The sequence below is a fragment of the Grus americana genome, unplaced genomic scaffold (assembly GCF_028858705.1).
Source record: "Grus americana isolate bGruAme1 unplaced genomic scaffold, bGruAme1.mat H_62, whole genome shotgun sequence".
Classification (NCBI taxonomy): Eukaryota; Metazoa; Chordata; class Aves; order Gruiformes; family Gruidae; genus Grus; species Grus americana.
This window is the reverse complement of record NW_026561385.1, coordinates 54,670-67,329: the sequence shown is the minus strand read 5'-3', so window position 1 is coordinate 67,329 and position 12,660 is coordinate 54,670. Positions and strand designations below refer to the sequence as shown.

General features: G+C 42.4%; 1 protein-coding gene across 1 annotated transcript; it reads left to right on the top strand.

The window, feature by feature from the left end:
• Positions 1–1,383: 1,383 nt before the first annotated feature.
• Positions 1,384–6,636, top strand: LOC129200351 (potassium voltage-gated channel subfamily B member 1-like; the record flags this gene model as incomplete). Its single annotated transcript, XM_054811683.1, is given in 2 exon segments — positions 1,384–1,877; positions 1,879–6,636. Coding segments are annotated over 2 exon segments (2,022 nt in total), but the record flags the coding sequence as incomplete, so codon positions are not given.
• Between the last annotated feature and the right edge of the window lie 6,024 nt (positions 6,637–12,660).

The window sequence follows — 12,660 nt, the reverse complement described above, 5'->3', positions numbered from 1 at the left end:
AACCTAAAATCTAGTTATATGGGCAAGGAAGGAGTGTGTCAGATTTGCAATTCATGATGCAGAATTCTGGTCATACATTTTATAATTCACATTGCTTAATTTTGTGTATCTAGTCATCATGAACATACATTGTAATTGACTTCATGCTGCTTTTCTATCAAGCAGGAGAGAAGTGACCATAAGGGACCAGCTTACACTGAAATGAATACATAAAACATTAGTCACATATACATGTGTTTTGAAATCATCGCTGTATTTTGGCAGTAACCTAAGAAACTAGGTATAATGCCACCCAATTAACAAACTAAAGAATTCACTAGTAGAAAAAAAGACCCCACTCTCAAATTGTCTGTCAGATCTAAAAACCTCCCTAAAATGATTTTAAAATAAGATGAAATTAGGGATAACTGCAAAGTATAGCATTAATGTCTATATAAAACAGGTATGGAAGGATAGCCTGCCTACACCATTTGAAAGCTGCATATACACTAATCTAGCACTTCATGCTTTCTGGATGTGCTTAGAGTCGGTGGCCCAGGATCTGATCACATTTATGTGGGTTTTTAGAGAGGCTGCTCGCTGCAGACCCTTCTCCTCTCACTGCACTCTTTAGCCCAAGAGCTGGTTTCTGATAGCAGATGAGCTCTCCAGTGGCTGGGCCTGCCCTGCCTTGACTGTCTCTGTGTTGGGCAGTTTGGTTTGCCCGGATGAGTTTGCTCTTTCCTCTGGTTGTGATGAGGAGCTAGGATGGCCAATTGGTTGCATGCAGAGTAGCTCAGAGCTCAAAATGTTTTAGAAAGCTTGGTAAAGTTTTCATGTCTTTCACAGCCATCAAGTTTCAAATTCGAGATGAGTAATTAAAAAAAGAGTGTGTTACTTGTACGCTTATATGTAGTAGGACTATACACACATCTCTGTAATTAGCCATAGGCACTCAAAATTACAGACGTAACCATGCATTAAAGGAAGGACATAGCTCTGATCGAATCTTGCATTCACAATCACATTCCTTCTTGCTTAGATTTCAGAGCCTGTTGTCCAGACAGGTTTTGTTGGGCACCTAATTAGTAGTTAATCAAAAGCTCCTGCTGTGAATTGCTTCACAGCTGTGCTGGCATCTTAGCTGCTTGGTATGTGTTCCTTGACTGCACAGAGATGAAGGCACAGGAGCTGAAGTAGATGCTTTTTCTCCTTTATGGATCTGACATAACTAAAGCAGCTTCCAAAATAAAATCACCTCAGGATGCATTGGTTATCTGACTTCTGTGTATTAAGAGCAAAATTAGTCTTGAAACATGTAAGTGGAAAAACAGCCTTGTGTTAATGGCAATGATAGCGTAATATATTCTGAGATGAACTCACTGTTTTCTCTTTCCTTTCCAGATTTTGGCAATCATTTCCATCATGTTTATCGTACTATCTACAATTGCCTTGTCCCTTAACACACTTCCTGAACTACAAGGCGTGGATGAATTTGGGCAGACCACAGATAATCCCCAACTTGCCCATGTGGAAGCAGTGTGCATTGCATGGTTTACAATGGAATACCTCTTGCGGTTCCTATCCTCGCCTAAGAAGTGGAAGTTTTTCAAAGGCCCGTTGAATGCTATTGATTTGCTAGCTATCTTACCGTACTATGTGACTATCTTCCTCACAGAATCCAATAAAAGTGTACTTCAGTTTCAAAATGTACGACGAGTGGTCCAAATATTTCGGATTATGAGGATACTCCGGATTCTAAAGCTTGCCCGGCACTCAACGGGTTTACAGTCCTTGGGGTTTACACTGAGGAGGAGTTACAATGAGCTTGGATTACTCATCTTGTTTTTGGCCATGGGCATTATGATCTTTTCTAGTTTAGTGTTTTTTGCAGAAAAAAGATGAGGATGATACAAAATTCAAGAGCATTCCAGCTTCTTTCTGGTGGGCAACAATCACCATGACAACAGTAGGCTACGGAGACATCTACCCCAAAACACTTTTAGGTAAAATAGTAGGAGGACTGTGTTGCATTGCTGGAGTGCTGGTGATTGCTCTTCCCATCCCAATTATTGTCAATAACTTCTCTGAGTTCTACAAAGAGCAGAAGAGGCAGGAGAAAGCCATTAAGCGCAGGGAAGCTCTTGAAAGAGCAAAAAGGAATGGCAGTATTGTCTCCATGAACATGAAGGATGCGTTTGCCCGTAGTATAGAACTCATGGACATTGTGGTTGAAAAGAACGGAGAAAGCATAGCCAAAAAGGATAAAGTTCAGGACAATCATTTATCTCCCAGCAAATGGAAATGGACCAAGAGAACGCTCTCTGAAACTAGCTCTAGTAAATCTTTTGAAACTAAGGAACAAGGATCTCCAGAAAAAGCCAGGTCATCTTCAAGTCCCCAGCACCTGAACGTCCAACAGCTAGAGGACATGTATAACAAAATGGCAAAGACTCAGTCCCAGCCAAACCTTAATACTAAAGAGTCAAGTCAGCCTGGAAAGCAAAAGGAAGAGCTAGAAATGGAAACCCTTCCCGGCCCTATGGTGCCTTTGCTGACGACTCGTGCTGATGGGATCATTGACATGAGGAGCATGTCCAGCATCGACAGCTTCATAAGCTGCGCAGCGGAGTTCCCTGACTCTGGCAGGTTTTCCCACAGCCCACTGGCTACCCTTCCCTGCAAAAGTGGCATTAACATGATTCAAGAGCAGAGCAGGCCAGAGGGGAGTGGTGCCAGATTTGTGGAAATGAACCCAAGTTCTGAAGGCAGCCATCGTTCTGCATTTTTCATAGAAAGTCCCAAAAGCTCCATAAAGGCCAGTAACCCGTTAAAACTAAGATCTCTGAAAGTCAACTTCATGGAAGAGGACACCAGCACATTAGTACCAGCATCAAATGTACTGAGAATATATCCAGAGCCTCTCAAGAGCCGGGGAGCTGCTGCTGCTGCCACAGATACTTCCTTACTCTCTGACAGATCTCTCATGAGCCCAGAAACCTCAATCTACACAACCGCGAGTGCAAGAACACCCCCAAAGTCACCAGAGACGCAGACAGCCATAGCTTTCAACTTCCATGATGCTGGTATACACAAATATATAGATGCTGACACTGATGATGAAGGTCAGCTGCTTTATGATTCAAGTCCGCCCGGAAATGTGAGTCCCAAGTACAATGTTAGAAACAGTGGCTATCTAAAGCAAAAGGACAATGTTTATAGAACAGAGAAGAACCATCTAGAAGCTGCTGCTTTACCCACCTCCCCCAAGCTGATAGGGCAAAACTGCATTTACTCTATGGAAGGTATCACTGGAAGAACCCAGGGCAATCAGGAGACTGTCAGACTAGAAAATCACATTTCCCCAGAAGTCCATGTATTACCAGGCAGCGGAGGACATGCTAACACACATGATCAAAGCATCTGAGATGGGCTCCAAAAGAACTTACTGAAAGTTTAAAGGAATGTCTTTACTGTCAACACAAAAAAAAGAGCTTCTGCATGGCATGAACTTGGCTGAAACAAGCCACTTGTTTCTAAGTCTGGGGGAGGTCCAGTGTGGGTTTGTGAAAATGTCCTTCTCTGAAACAACTCTAAAGACGTTGCCCACATCGGTCAAAAAATAAGGATTGCAAATCATGATCGCACATTGATCTCCTTTCATGTTGTCCAGTGAAGCCAATGTGACCAAATATCCATCCATTCCCCTTGAACGCTAGAGCTCCTTTTGGAAATAGTAACATCTGATTTGCATTAGTTCCATAAAGGATGCCAAGGCAGCCAGATTTGAACTCTGGAATAAATTGCTGGGGTTGGTATAAAGGTATCAAAACCACAATGCTCACTGCTTCAGGGCAGCTGTTCCCCATCTACAGCTTTCTCTGATGGATATTATGTCTAAAGGTAACAGGGAACACTTGCATTATTGGAAAATCCAAGCGAAAACCATTTAAAACAAATAACGGTCTAGAGAAACCAATTATTAAAATGCTCTGTGTGTCTTTAACAATACATATCCTGTAGGACCTGATGTTTTCTTTTGAAATATCAGCAGGGTGAGTTGCACCACTTGTATCTAATTCCAAACATCCCCTGGAACATAGTGAAACTTGCACTTACCCTCTGCTAAAAATTGATACCTGCCCCAGGGCCAGCACATGGCCCTCAGGGGACCCACAGCCCACGTTGGGAATGTGTGAAGGAGCCATGCAGAAGCAGGACTCTCCGGAGGCATCGCAGCCAGACCCCCTTCCTGGTGCCAGGGAGCATAGGGCTGGAAGGAGAGCTCAGCTCTCGCCCTACCCCTCCACGGAAGGGAGATGCTCGCTGCCCTGCCCCGCAGGGATGGCCGAGCGCGGCGGCGGCGCTAACGCTGCGGCTGTCCCCTGCGGTACATGCCGGGGGAACCGGGATGGCTCCCCGGGCCTCCCCTTCCCGCCTGCACGCTGACTTGAGGCATCAGCCAAAGTCTCGCCCTTGGCATGGGAGAGGAACCGGTCAGTCTGAAGCTTTTTGCGTCCGAGTGGCGCAGTGAAAGATATGCAAGCGTTACATAAATATGCAAAAAGAGGGATTCGTTAGCGACCCACCCCGGGCCTGGCTGTGCTCTCTCTCGTGAGGAGGTCGGGCAGGAGAGGCTCCTGCAAAGCTGCGATGTGAAGCAGCCGCGAGAGACGGGAGCATCAGGCCTGATGTTTTAATAACATCCAGTCATTTTTAAATGAAACAAGAAAAAAAAAAGAAAAAAAAAGGTCTGACCATTTTAAATGAACAGAACTAGCAGCCACCAGCCTAGGTTTTTAAAATATTATTGTTTCAATAAAGTTATGTCAAATTGTGTAGGAAATAATTTGTCTTGGGTTTTTAATCTCGGGGGGGGAAAGCACTTTACGTTGACTTTTCGTTGTTGTTGTTGCGATGCTGGAGTAGGATAGCTGAGTGTAACAATCAAGCACTTTAACCAAGCACTATTTTAATTTGTGCCTCCTGTTGTGACCGTGATTTGTTACACACCTGTAGCAAGTCACAACCTGTCCTGTGATAACTGTGATGGTAATCTTTTATGTTGTTTTCTGTTTCTACTGTAAAACTCAATTGTAAATAACTGTCAATGAGCGTTACCTGACTCATTTCTAAGTACCTGCCAGGGGTGTGTAACGATCTGCATGCGGCAGGTCTGGGGACATTCTGAGAGACGGGACGTGGGAGCGGAGGCGCACAGGTGGGAGGAAGACCCTGAGCTGCTCGAGTCCGCTGCGTTTTGTTCCTTCCTATTGTAAAAAAAAAAAGCCGTCGGTTAGTCCTGAATGTAAATGTCTGTCCGTCCAAGCTGTACAGTACTTCTGTCTGTAATCCATAATAGTGAATGCAGCATGTACGGACAAAAGCAATAAGCACATATATGTTTTAGGAACTATTCTGGGTTACGATGATAGCTTTGTTAGGTCTCTCCTTGGCAAAAACTGTACACGCATTGGAGTTAACTCTGCTCTGCTCAGCCAACCCCATCCCCGGGCAGTGGGATGCAGCCCGAGGTACCCGCTCAGATGTCGCCCTTGCATCCCAGCAAGGCAAGACCCTGGGGAAGTTGTGAGTAAGACCTGAGCCACAACCTCAGGAATTAGCCCGTTGATTCTGAAAGAGACCTCATGCCATGCAAAGAGTGATGTGGGAGGTACTCAAAATAAGTTCAAGGCATCTATACGTGCAAATGATACCCTCCAGAGTATTTACACAGGGCCAGTTCCTGAGGTTTGTTAGCTTTTACTCTGCCTTCACTCAGCCAAAACCACCATTCCTCTGAGTGGGCTCTTTGCCTGGTGAAGGACTTTAGGATTTGGCCATAGTAAATACAAGTGTACTTAGAGGAACTGCTGTATTGCTGAGATACTAGTTAAGATTTACAAAAAAGGAAAGTGACTCTCCATAAGATAAGCTTTAAGTATTGATTTAGTCTGTGGCTTTCCGAGGCCATAGAGAGGCAACGAGAAATTTTAGAGAACAGTCTTAACATAATCTCTGTGTTTCAGTGATCATTCATGTCTGCCATCAGCACAAATGTAAAAAGAAGAAAAATCAGGGAAAACTTTTTTGATAAAGCAACTAATAGCGATTTCCAAGTTAAATATTTTTAGAGCTGATGCTTTCATGTGGAAAAAAAGTCATATTTTACATATCACGAAAGTGAACATACTTAAATATAGCCATATAGTGTAGTATTTACCACACTCTCATCCCAATTGATGTATTTGGTTTATAGATGGCACTGACAAAAATGTATAGATCAACAATTCTATCATTTTTTAACTGTTAATCAACTGGTGCAACTCTCCTTGTAACCAAAGGCCCTCTGTCTGCCTTGTGTGATCACTCACGACACACACCTTATATCATCTATTTAGTCCTACCTTTAAAGTAGCATTTTATTGAGTCACTTTTGAAATCCAAATTCAAAAGTATCATTGAGAATCTACCTTTTAAGTCAGAATAGCCAAAGTCCTATAGATTTCTTATAGAAAGCAAATAATTTAAAATTAAGCATATAATATGCTTGAAGAGCATTTCTTATTTGTGTATGAAGATGTAGCTCTCATTTTGTGCCCAGTTAAAAAGGAAGTATGTTTAATTTATTTTAATGAAATAAAGCCTGAATATGAAGTATGTATCTATATATGTGTGTGTGTGCATAATACACATATATAATGTAAGCACTGGGAAATCTACTCTAACATAAAGCTATGGTAGACTAAATCTGTACTCATTACAAAAGGAAAGGCAGTGCTTTGAAAACATAATGCTCACCGAATCCTATAGACACTAGAAAGACAATTTCATTTTATACTTTCTTTGATACATGTTTCCCAAAGCTCATAACAGTTGGGGAAAATATGCAAGATCTCTTGCATTGAGCTAAAGCGTGCAGTTTAATCACTGATATTTGGCATTCAGGTCTGCGAATTTACTGTGTGTCATGTATCAAGCAAGCTGACAAGAGTTTTACCTGCTGCCACTGCAGAAGACATCATATCTGAAAGGACTACGTATGTGTGATGTCTGCGCTTGCTTGTATCTTACGCCATCAACATCGGTTTTAATACATATATCTAAATATATATATTATATATATATAAAAAATATATATATATATGCATGGAAGGAATGGGTGCGGTTTTCTTAACCAGGAGGCAAAGATCCTTTGAGTTTTAGTGCTGAACAGAGGAAAATAGCAGTCACATTGCAGTAGATTTCTCAGTGCCTTTTCTTAGAAACTTCACCTAAGCACACTTATGAGGGGAAAAAAAAAAAAAAAACAACCAAAACAGTCTTTGTGAAACCCACATTTTGCTGAAAGGTTCGAGAGTCAATAAAGGTAGAAGATGAAAAAATAAAAAAAAAAAAAAAGAGGAAGCAAAAACCCGTGGAACGCACATTCCCTTCCTGAACATGCTGTGTGTCAAATGTTGGGGAATATCTATCTGTGCAAATCACGCAGAAACACATCCGAGGCGGTCGGTTTCTTTGGCAACTATGGCTGTGATAAACTGTAGCCTTTTCTTCCCTTGCAGCTAATAAGATACACATTTCTAAGGAAAACAGTATTCTCCGCTGTAAAATTGTAATGTATTGTTAATATTTGTACCTATTGTATATTTATGTCTTAACAGAATTATGACTGGTACAGTTTATAGTAAATAGGAAGGGTATTTGAAACTCATTGCAAGACAAGGTTTCTAAAGCCAAGTTCTCTCTCTGTCAGTAAGCTCCACATAACATGAGCTCCAGTCTTTTTAACGCCTCATTTTAAAGTGAATAGTGGAATTACTGAATGAAGTAGCGAAGCGATGGAGACCGTGTGGCACTGATGCCCTCCTGTGCAGCTCAGTTGGGAGCGAGATGGGGAGGTGGGCTTCCCCGGCAAATCCAAATTAGCTCCAACTTCTTCATGTTTGGTCAGTCACTTCTGCTTACGGTAATCAGACTGAACAAGTGTTACCTTAGGTCGCTTTAGGATCACCCACTTGGGGAGAATATGGCTTTAAATAGTTCTGGAATAAAGTACAGATGTTCTAGTTACCTCTGTACCTCCTGTTTGCCATTGTGTTGGCTTTATAAGTATCTGATGTATGGAAAAGTCATGTGACTTTCATGCATTCCAGAGTAGTCTATTTTTCTGTTCAGATTTAAAATATATATATATATATAAAAATATATATCTGTATTTTTAGCAAATTTATAATAGGGCAATCGAGTCAGATTTCCTCTTTTTGTATTACAGAATAATATATTAGATGCTTTCTCGGTGTTCATTTACATAGCTGATCCCCTAACCTTTTTGTTGTCGTTATTTTCTTTTGTTCTGAAAAACACCTGCAACATCCCTCCTGGAAGTATGTCTGTGAAAGGTCACCAAGTTTGTCTGATGTTGTCATGTTTTCGTATTTTCCTGTTTGTGGTACTTAAGATAACCAGGAGCGGCTATGGAAACTAAGAGGTTCCTTCTGAAAAGCACAGAATGGGCCAGGCTCTGCCCTCGGTTATGGCAGTGTAAATGTCAGTGAAGGCCACTGGCTTCAGTGTTAGCCACAGCCTGGACTTCAGTGTTTTTCCAGAGTTACGTCGATTAAGCTGAGAGCATAAAGAAGAGATGGGATTTGAATCTGACTGTCCTAGTAATTATGATGGAGTTGGGATAAGCATCAAAATTCATATTCTTATTTTAAGGCAGTGGCGTGACAGTGCTCAGGCAAAGCTTCCACCTTCAGGGGAGTTTTACTTGGGTTAAAACAGATGAGTCAAGACTTTCATTTCCCACTGGGTTTTGGAATCTATATTTTCAGTCCCAGACAAAATCAGGAAATGAGGAAAAAATTATGGGGGAATGAAAAACCTGAATGTACACGTTCAGAAAGGGACGGGATTTAGATTTGGTTATGCTAAAGTCCATCCATGTACCTGCTTACTTAATGATCTTCCTTGCTGTTTTACAGCTCTACTATCATCACATAAATTGAATAAAAAGTCCATGAGATAAATGTGCATCCTGAAGCTATCTCATGGCCTGTTGAAGTTTAGCATGACAAAGCGCTTCGGACCAGCTCTGTAGTTCTGGCACAAACATTTCTTTTTGAATCCTCCCAGCAGTCTGGTCAGTGACTGTCCTTTTTCCAGAGATGGAGTTTCGGTCCCATTTCCTTTTGTTTGCTTGTGTGATTTTTTTTTCTTATATGCCCATCACACTAGCCACTAAACCCGAAACAGAATTGATTTGGGAAAACGTGTTTCAAGAAGTCCAGATACCACATGAATGAACAGAATAACTAGCAGACACAGTTTTGCGTGTGATTATGTATCAGCAAGACCCATTCTCACATGAAGATATTAAAACTGGGTGGGATTTTTCTTTTTTTGAAAGCACTTAATGCAATAGCCTGCCATATCTATCATCAATGATCACATAAATCCCTTCAAAAGGCACCTTCCATAGCAGTAAGTTTGTTTGAGCATAGTCTGCAAAACCTTAGAAAGGTTCTAGTCAGACCAGTCTTAAATTCGCCCCTGCAGGTAGCTCTCCCACACCACGACAAAACCGACCCAAATACCAACCAGCCCTTCAAAGAAGAGACATTTATTTTCCAGCATGTGTTTCGCACCCCGTGCTGATCAGATTTAGGGTCTTGCACTGAAACTTTGTCTTGGTCAGACAAAGGAAACCTTCGGAAAACTGAAAGTCTGCATTCAGGGTGTGTATCCCCTTTGTTGCTGGTGTTACCTAAGCCACAAATAAGTGTCCTTTGACACCAATGGTAGGGTGCCACAAGTGTTCATATCTGTAAATACTACTCAGAATTTTGCTTTGCTTGATTCTGGCTTTATCGCACAAGAAGTCTTCAATCTAGAGGCTTAGAAAAGAAAGCTTAATTTTGCTTTTTAACTAGAAATAATACTATTGATACTCTGTAGGACTGAATAAGGTTTAACCTTTGACATTTTTAAAGGGGTCTTTTCAAGACTGTAGCGACACTACCTTCAAAAAAACCCCATCAGGCTAGGCTCAGTAAAAAAGACCCACCCAAACTAGAGCCTTGTGGAAGCCAGGGAGTCAAATTTGCATGAAATGCCAAATTCTTTGTTGCTGTAAGTAATAGCGCATTAAGGTCAATGGAACTGTGCCCTGTTTAGCCCAGTAAAGAATTTGGACCCATATCTCTAAAAGGTAATGGAAAACTAAAAGCTCCGTATGACCTCAGGGATGGAGGTGTCTGTCCACAGCACCTACGAGAAAACCAGTGGGGTGAGGGAACGGGAAACAGAGACAGGTCAGTGAAAGCCTGGAAAAGGAGGGAATCCTTCAGGCAAGAGACTGATAATCACATCATCCCAATGTTGGCCGAGCATCCCTCCACGTGAGCTCACTCTTCGTGGGCTTGATGCCGCAAGCGATGTCCCAGACTCACAGATGACCGTCCCTACAGCAGGACCACAAGCTCAGCCACACAGTTCAACGCTGTCAGCCCTCGGTCCAAGGACTTACTGATGCTGGGAGGACGCTACCGGCGGATGGGCCATCAGTTACCTTTGACTGTGTCACAACCTCTGGTCCTACTGGTAATCTCCATTTAAGACCATTACAGCATTCATCAGTTGTTCTCTACTCTCCGTATTTCATTTCGGAGCTCTGCCCATTATGCCTCTTCCTCCTTTTATGTTTCACTGCCCCTAAGTACCATTAGCCACATGTTGACTTATGCAATCACTGGGATTTATTTTGTTTATATCAGTTTTGTGGGCTTGTGGCACAGATGGACAACATTCCCTCTTCTCCCTCTCTCCTCCCTGCCCCCCATTCTTTCTGGCTTTTTGGTGGTGGGTGCAGAAAATTGCTTTTGCATTGAAACATTCCCCACTGGTGTGGTGGGGGTGGGTGGTCGTGGGAGCAGCATCTCCAAGTACTTTGAACTTTGAAGCCATGATACTGCAATCAGAAAGGCCAGCCACAGCTACCAACCAAACTCGCTTTCCAACTAGATTAGCATTAAAAAATATCCCCCAACTTACTGCAGCAGAATCCTGCTTTTTAACCAGGCCAGTGAAGCAGTTGCTGAATGGGGAGAAAACAATGAGGCACTGTTGCAAGTGCTGTTTAATGACGACCCCATGCCCACGGAAGGATGCTGGCACGGTCTGTCACTGTGCTGTGCATTGTGACTGCTCAGTGTTTCACAGGGCCGGGGAACAGCCTCAAGTCTTCCTTCTCCAAACACACAGGATGGCTGCTGGACCTGCATAGTGGCCCGTAAGCCCCAGGGCAAGGGCTTCCCAGTGAAACCTCCAAAGTCGTGAGCATCCCTAGTCATTAAAGGATAAGAAAGTTGTGGAGTTCCCTTTAAAAGAAAACTGTATTATTTAACAACAAATAAAACTGGAAAAATACAAGTTTCCTGTGGCTCTGCTAGTACATGTGGATCAAATTGCTTCTGTATCTGGAGATTAAAACCAACTGTGACCCAGCTTGAGAAAGGGCAGAACATATGACAGGTTTCTCCATTGCCTTGCACTTCAGTAATTTTTTAACCTGCACAATGGGGAGGCAGTGGGGAATCCAATCCAGCATGTCTGTAATGAAGGGCGGTGCTTCATGCCTCTGCCCTATAGCCCAGCAGATCCTGCACATCTTGCGCAATCTCTTCTTTGGTTTATATTGGATAGACTCAAGGGGCAATGCGTCAGCAGATGTTTTCTCCCTATTTAAGCAATGTTTCAATACCCTGGCATTTTGGGGTGATTACAGCAACATTAGCCATATACTAGTGTACTTAGAGTCTTACATTTTTTTTTGTAACCTTGATTTAATCATTCTTTGTTGGAAGTTTATTGACCTCTCCAGCTGTTTCCGTAAACAAATTATTAAAAAAAAAAAAAAAAAATCAGTGTCTTTATATGCATGTAGTAGTATGGAACTGTGATCAATGTGTGACATTCAGAAACTGTACTGTCTTGTAAAATATGTCCAAATGTCTAAAGATTTTAAAGCAATGGTCCCTTACTACAGACTACAGAAATAAATAAAAAGGTATGGATAAAACCAAAGCCTTTATTTGCTCTGTTTCATGGTCATATATATTGGCCAAAAATGTAACTAACATCAGTTGGCACTGAGTCTCTGCTTTAGCTCATTGGGGTTGACAGCAGGTTTAGACATATGTTATTTGCTCACGGATAAGGCCGTGATTCAGAAAAGCAGTGGTGAGCTTGACACCTCCTGGTTTAAGTCTGACAGATTGAGTGCATAAACCCGTGGGCTTCAGGCCTCACCCTCTATGGACAAAATCTACCTGCATCTCCCATAGTCACAGCTGGGCTCAGGGACCAGGGCATCTCCCTGCCCCTCTGCATGGACCAGGGATGTGCAGCACACGGGGAGATCCCTGTCACACGCACAGCACCTGGAAATTGGCATCTGGATCGTGCGATTGTGCAGATGCAGAACCAGATGCAGACAGGAGAACAGCCGAAGTTTGGAGACAAAGAGCTTTGGGTGTGAAAACTAGACAAACAGGTGCTTTTGCTGCTACTTGAGGCAAAAACTTGGACTTTCTTCTAGAGCCACTGTGGTTTTCCTCTCCATTAGATTAAGCAGTGGGTTGGTTAAATTATGCAACTCATCAGAGCAAAGGTAATTTA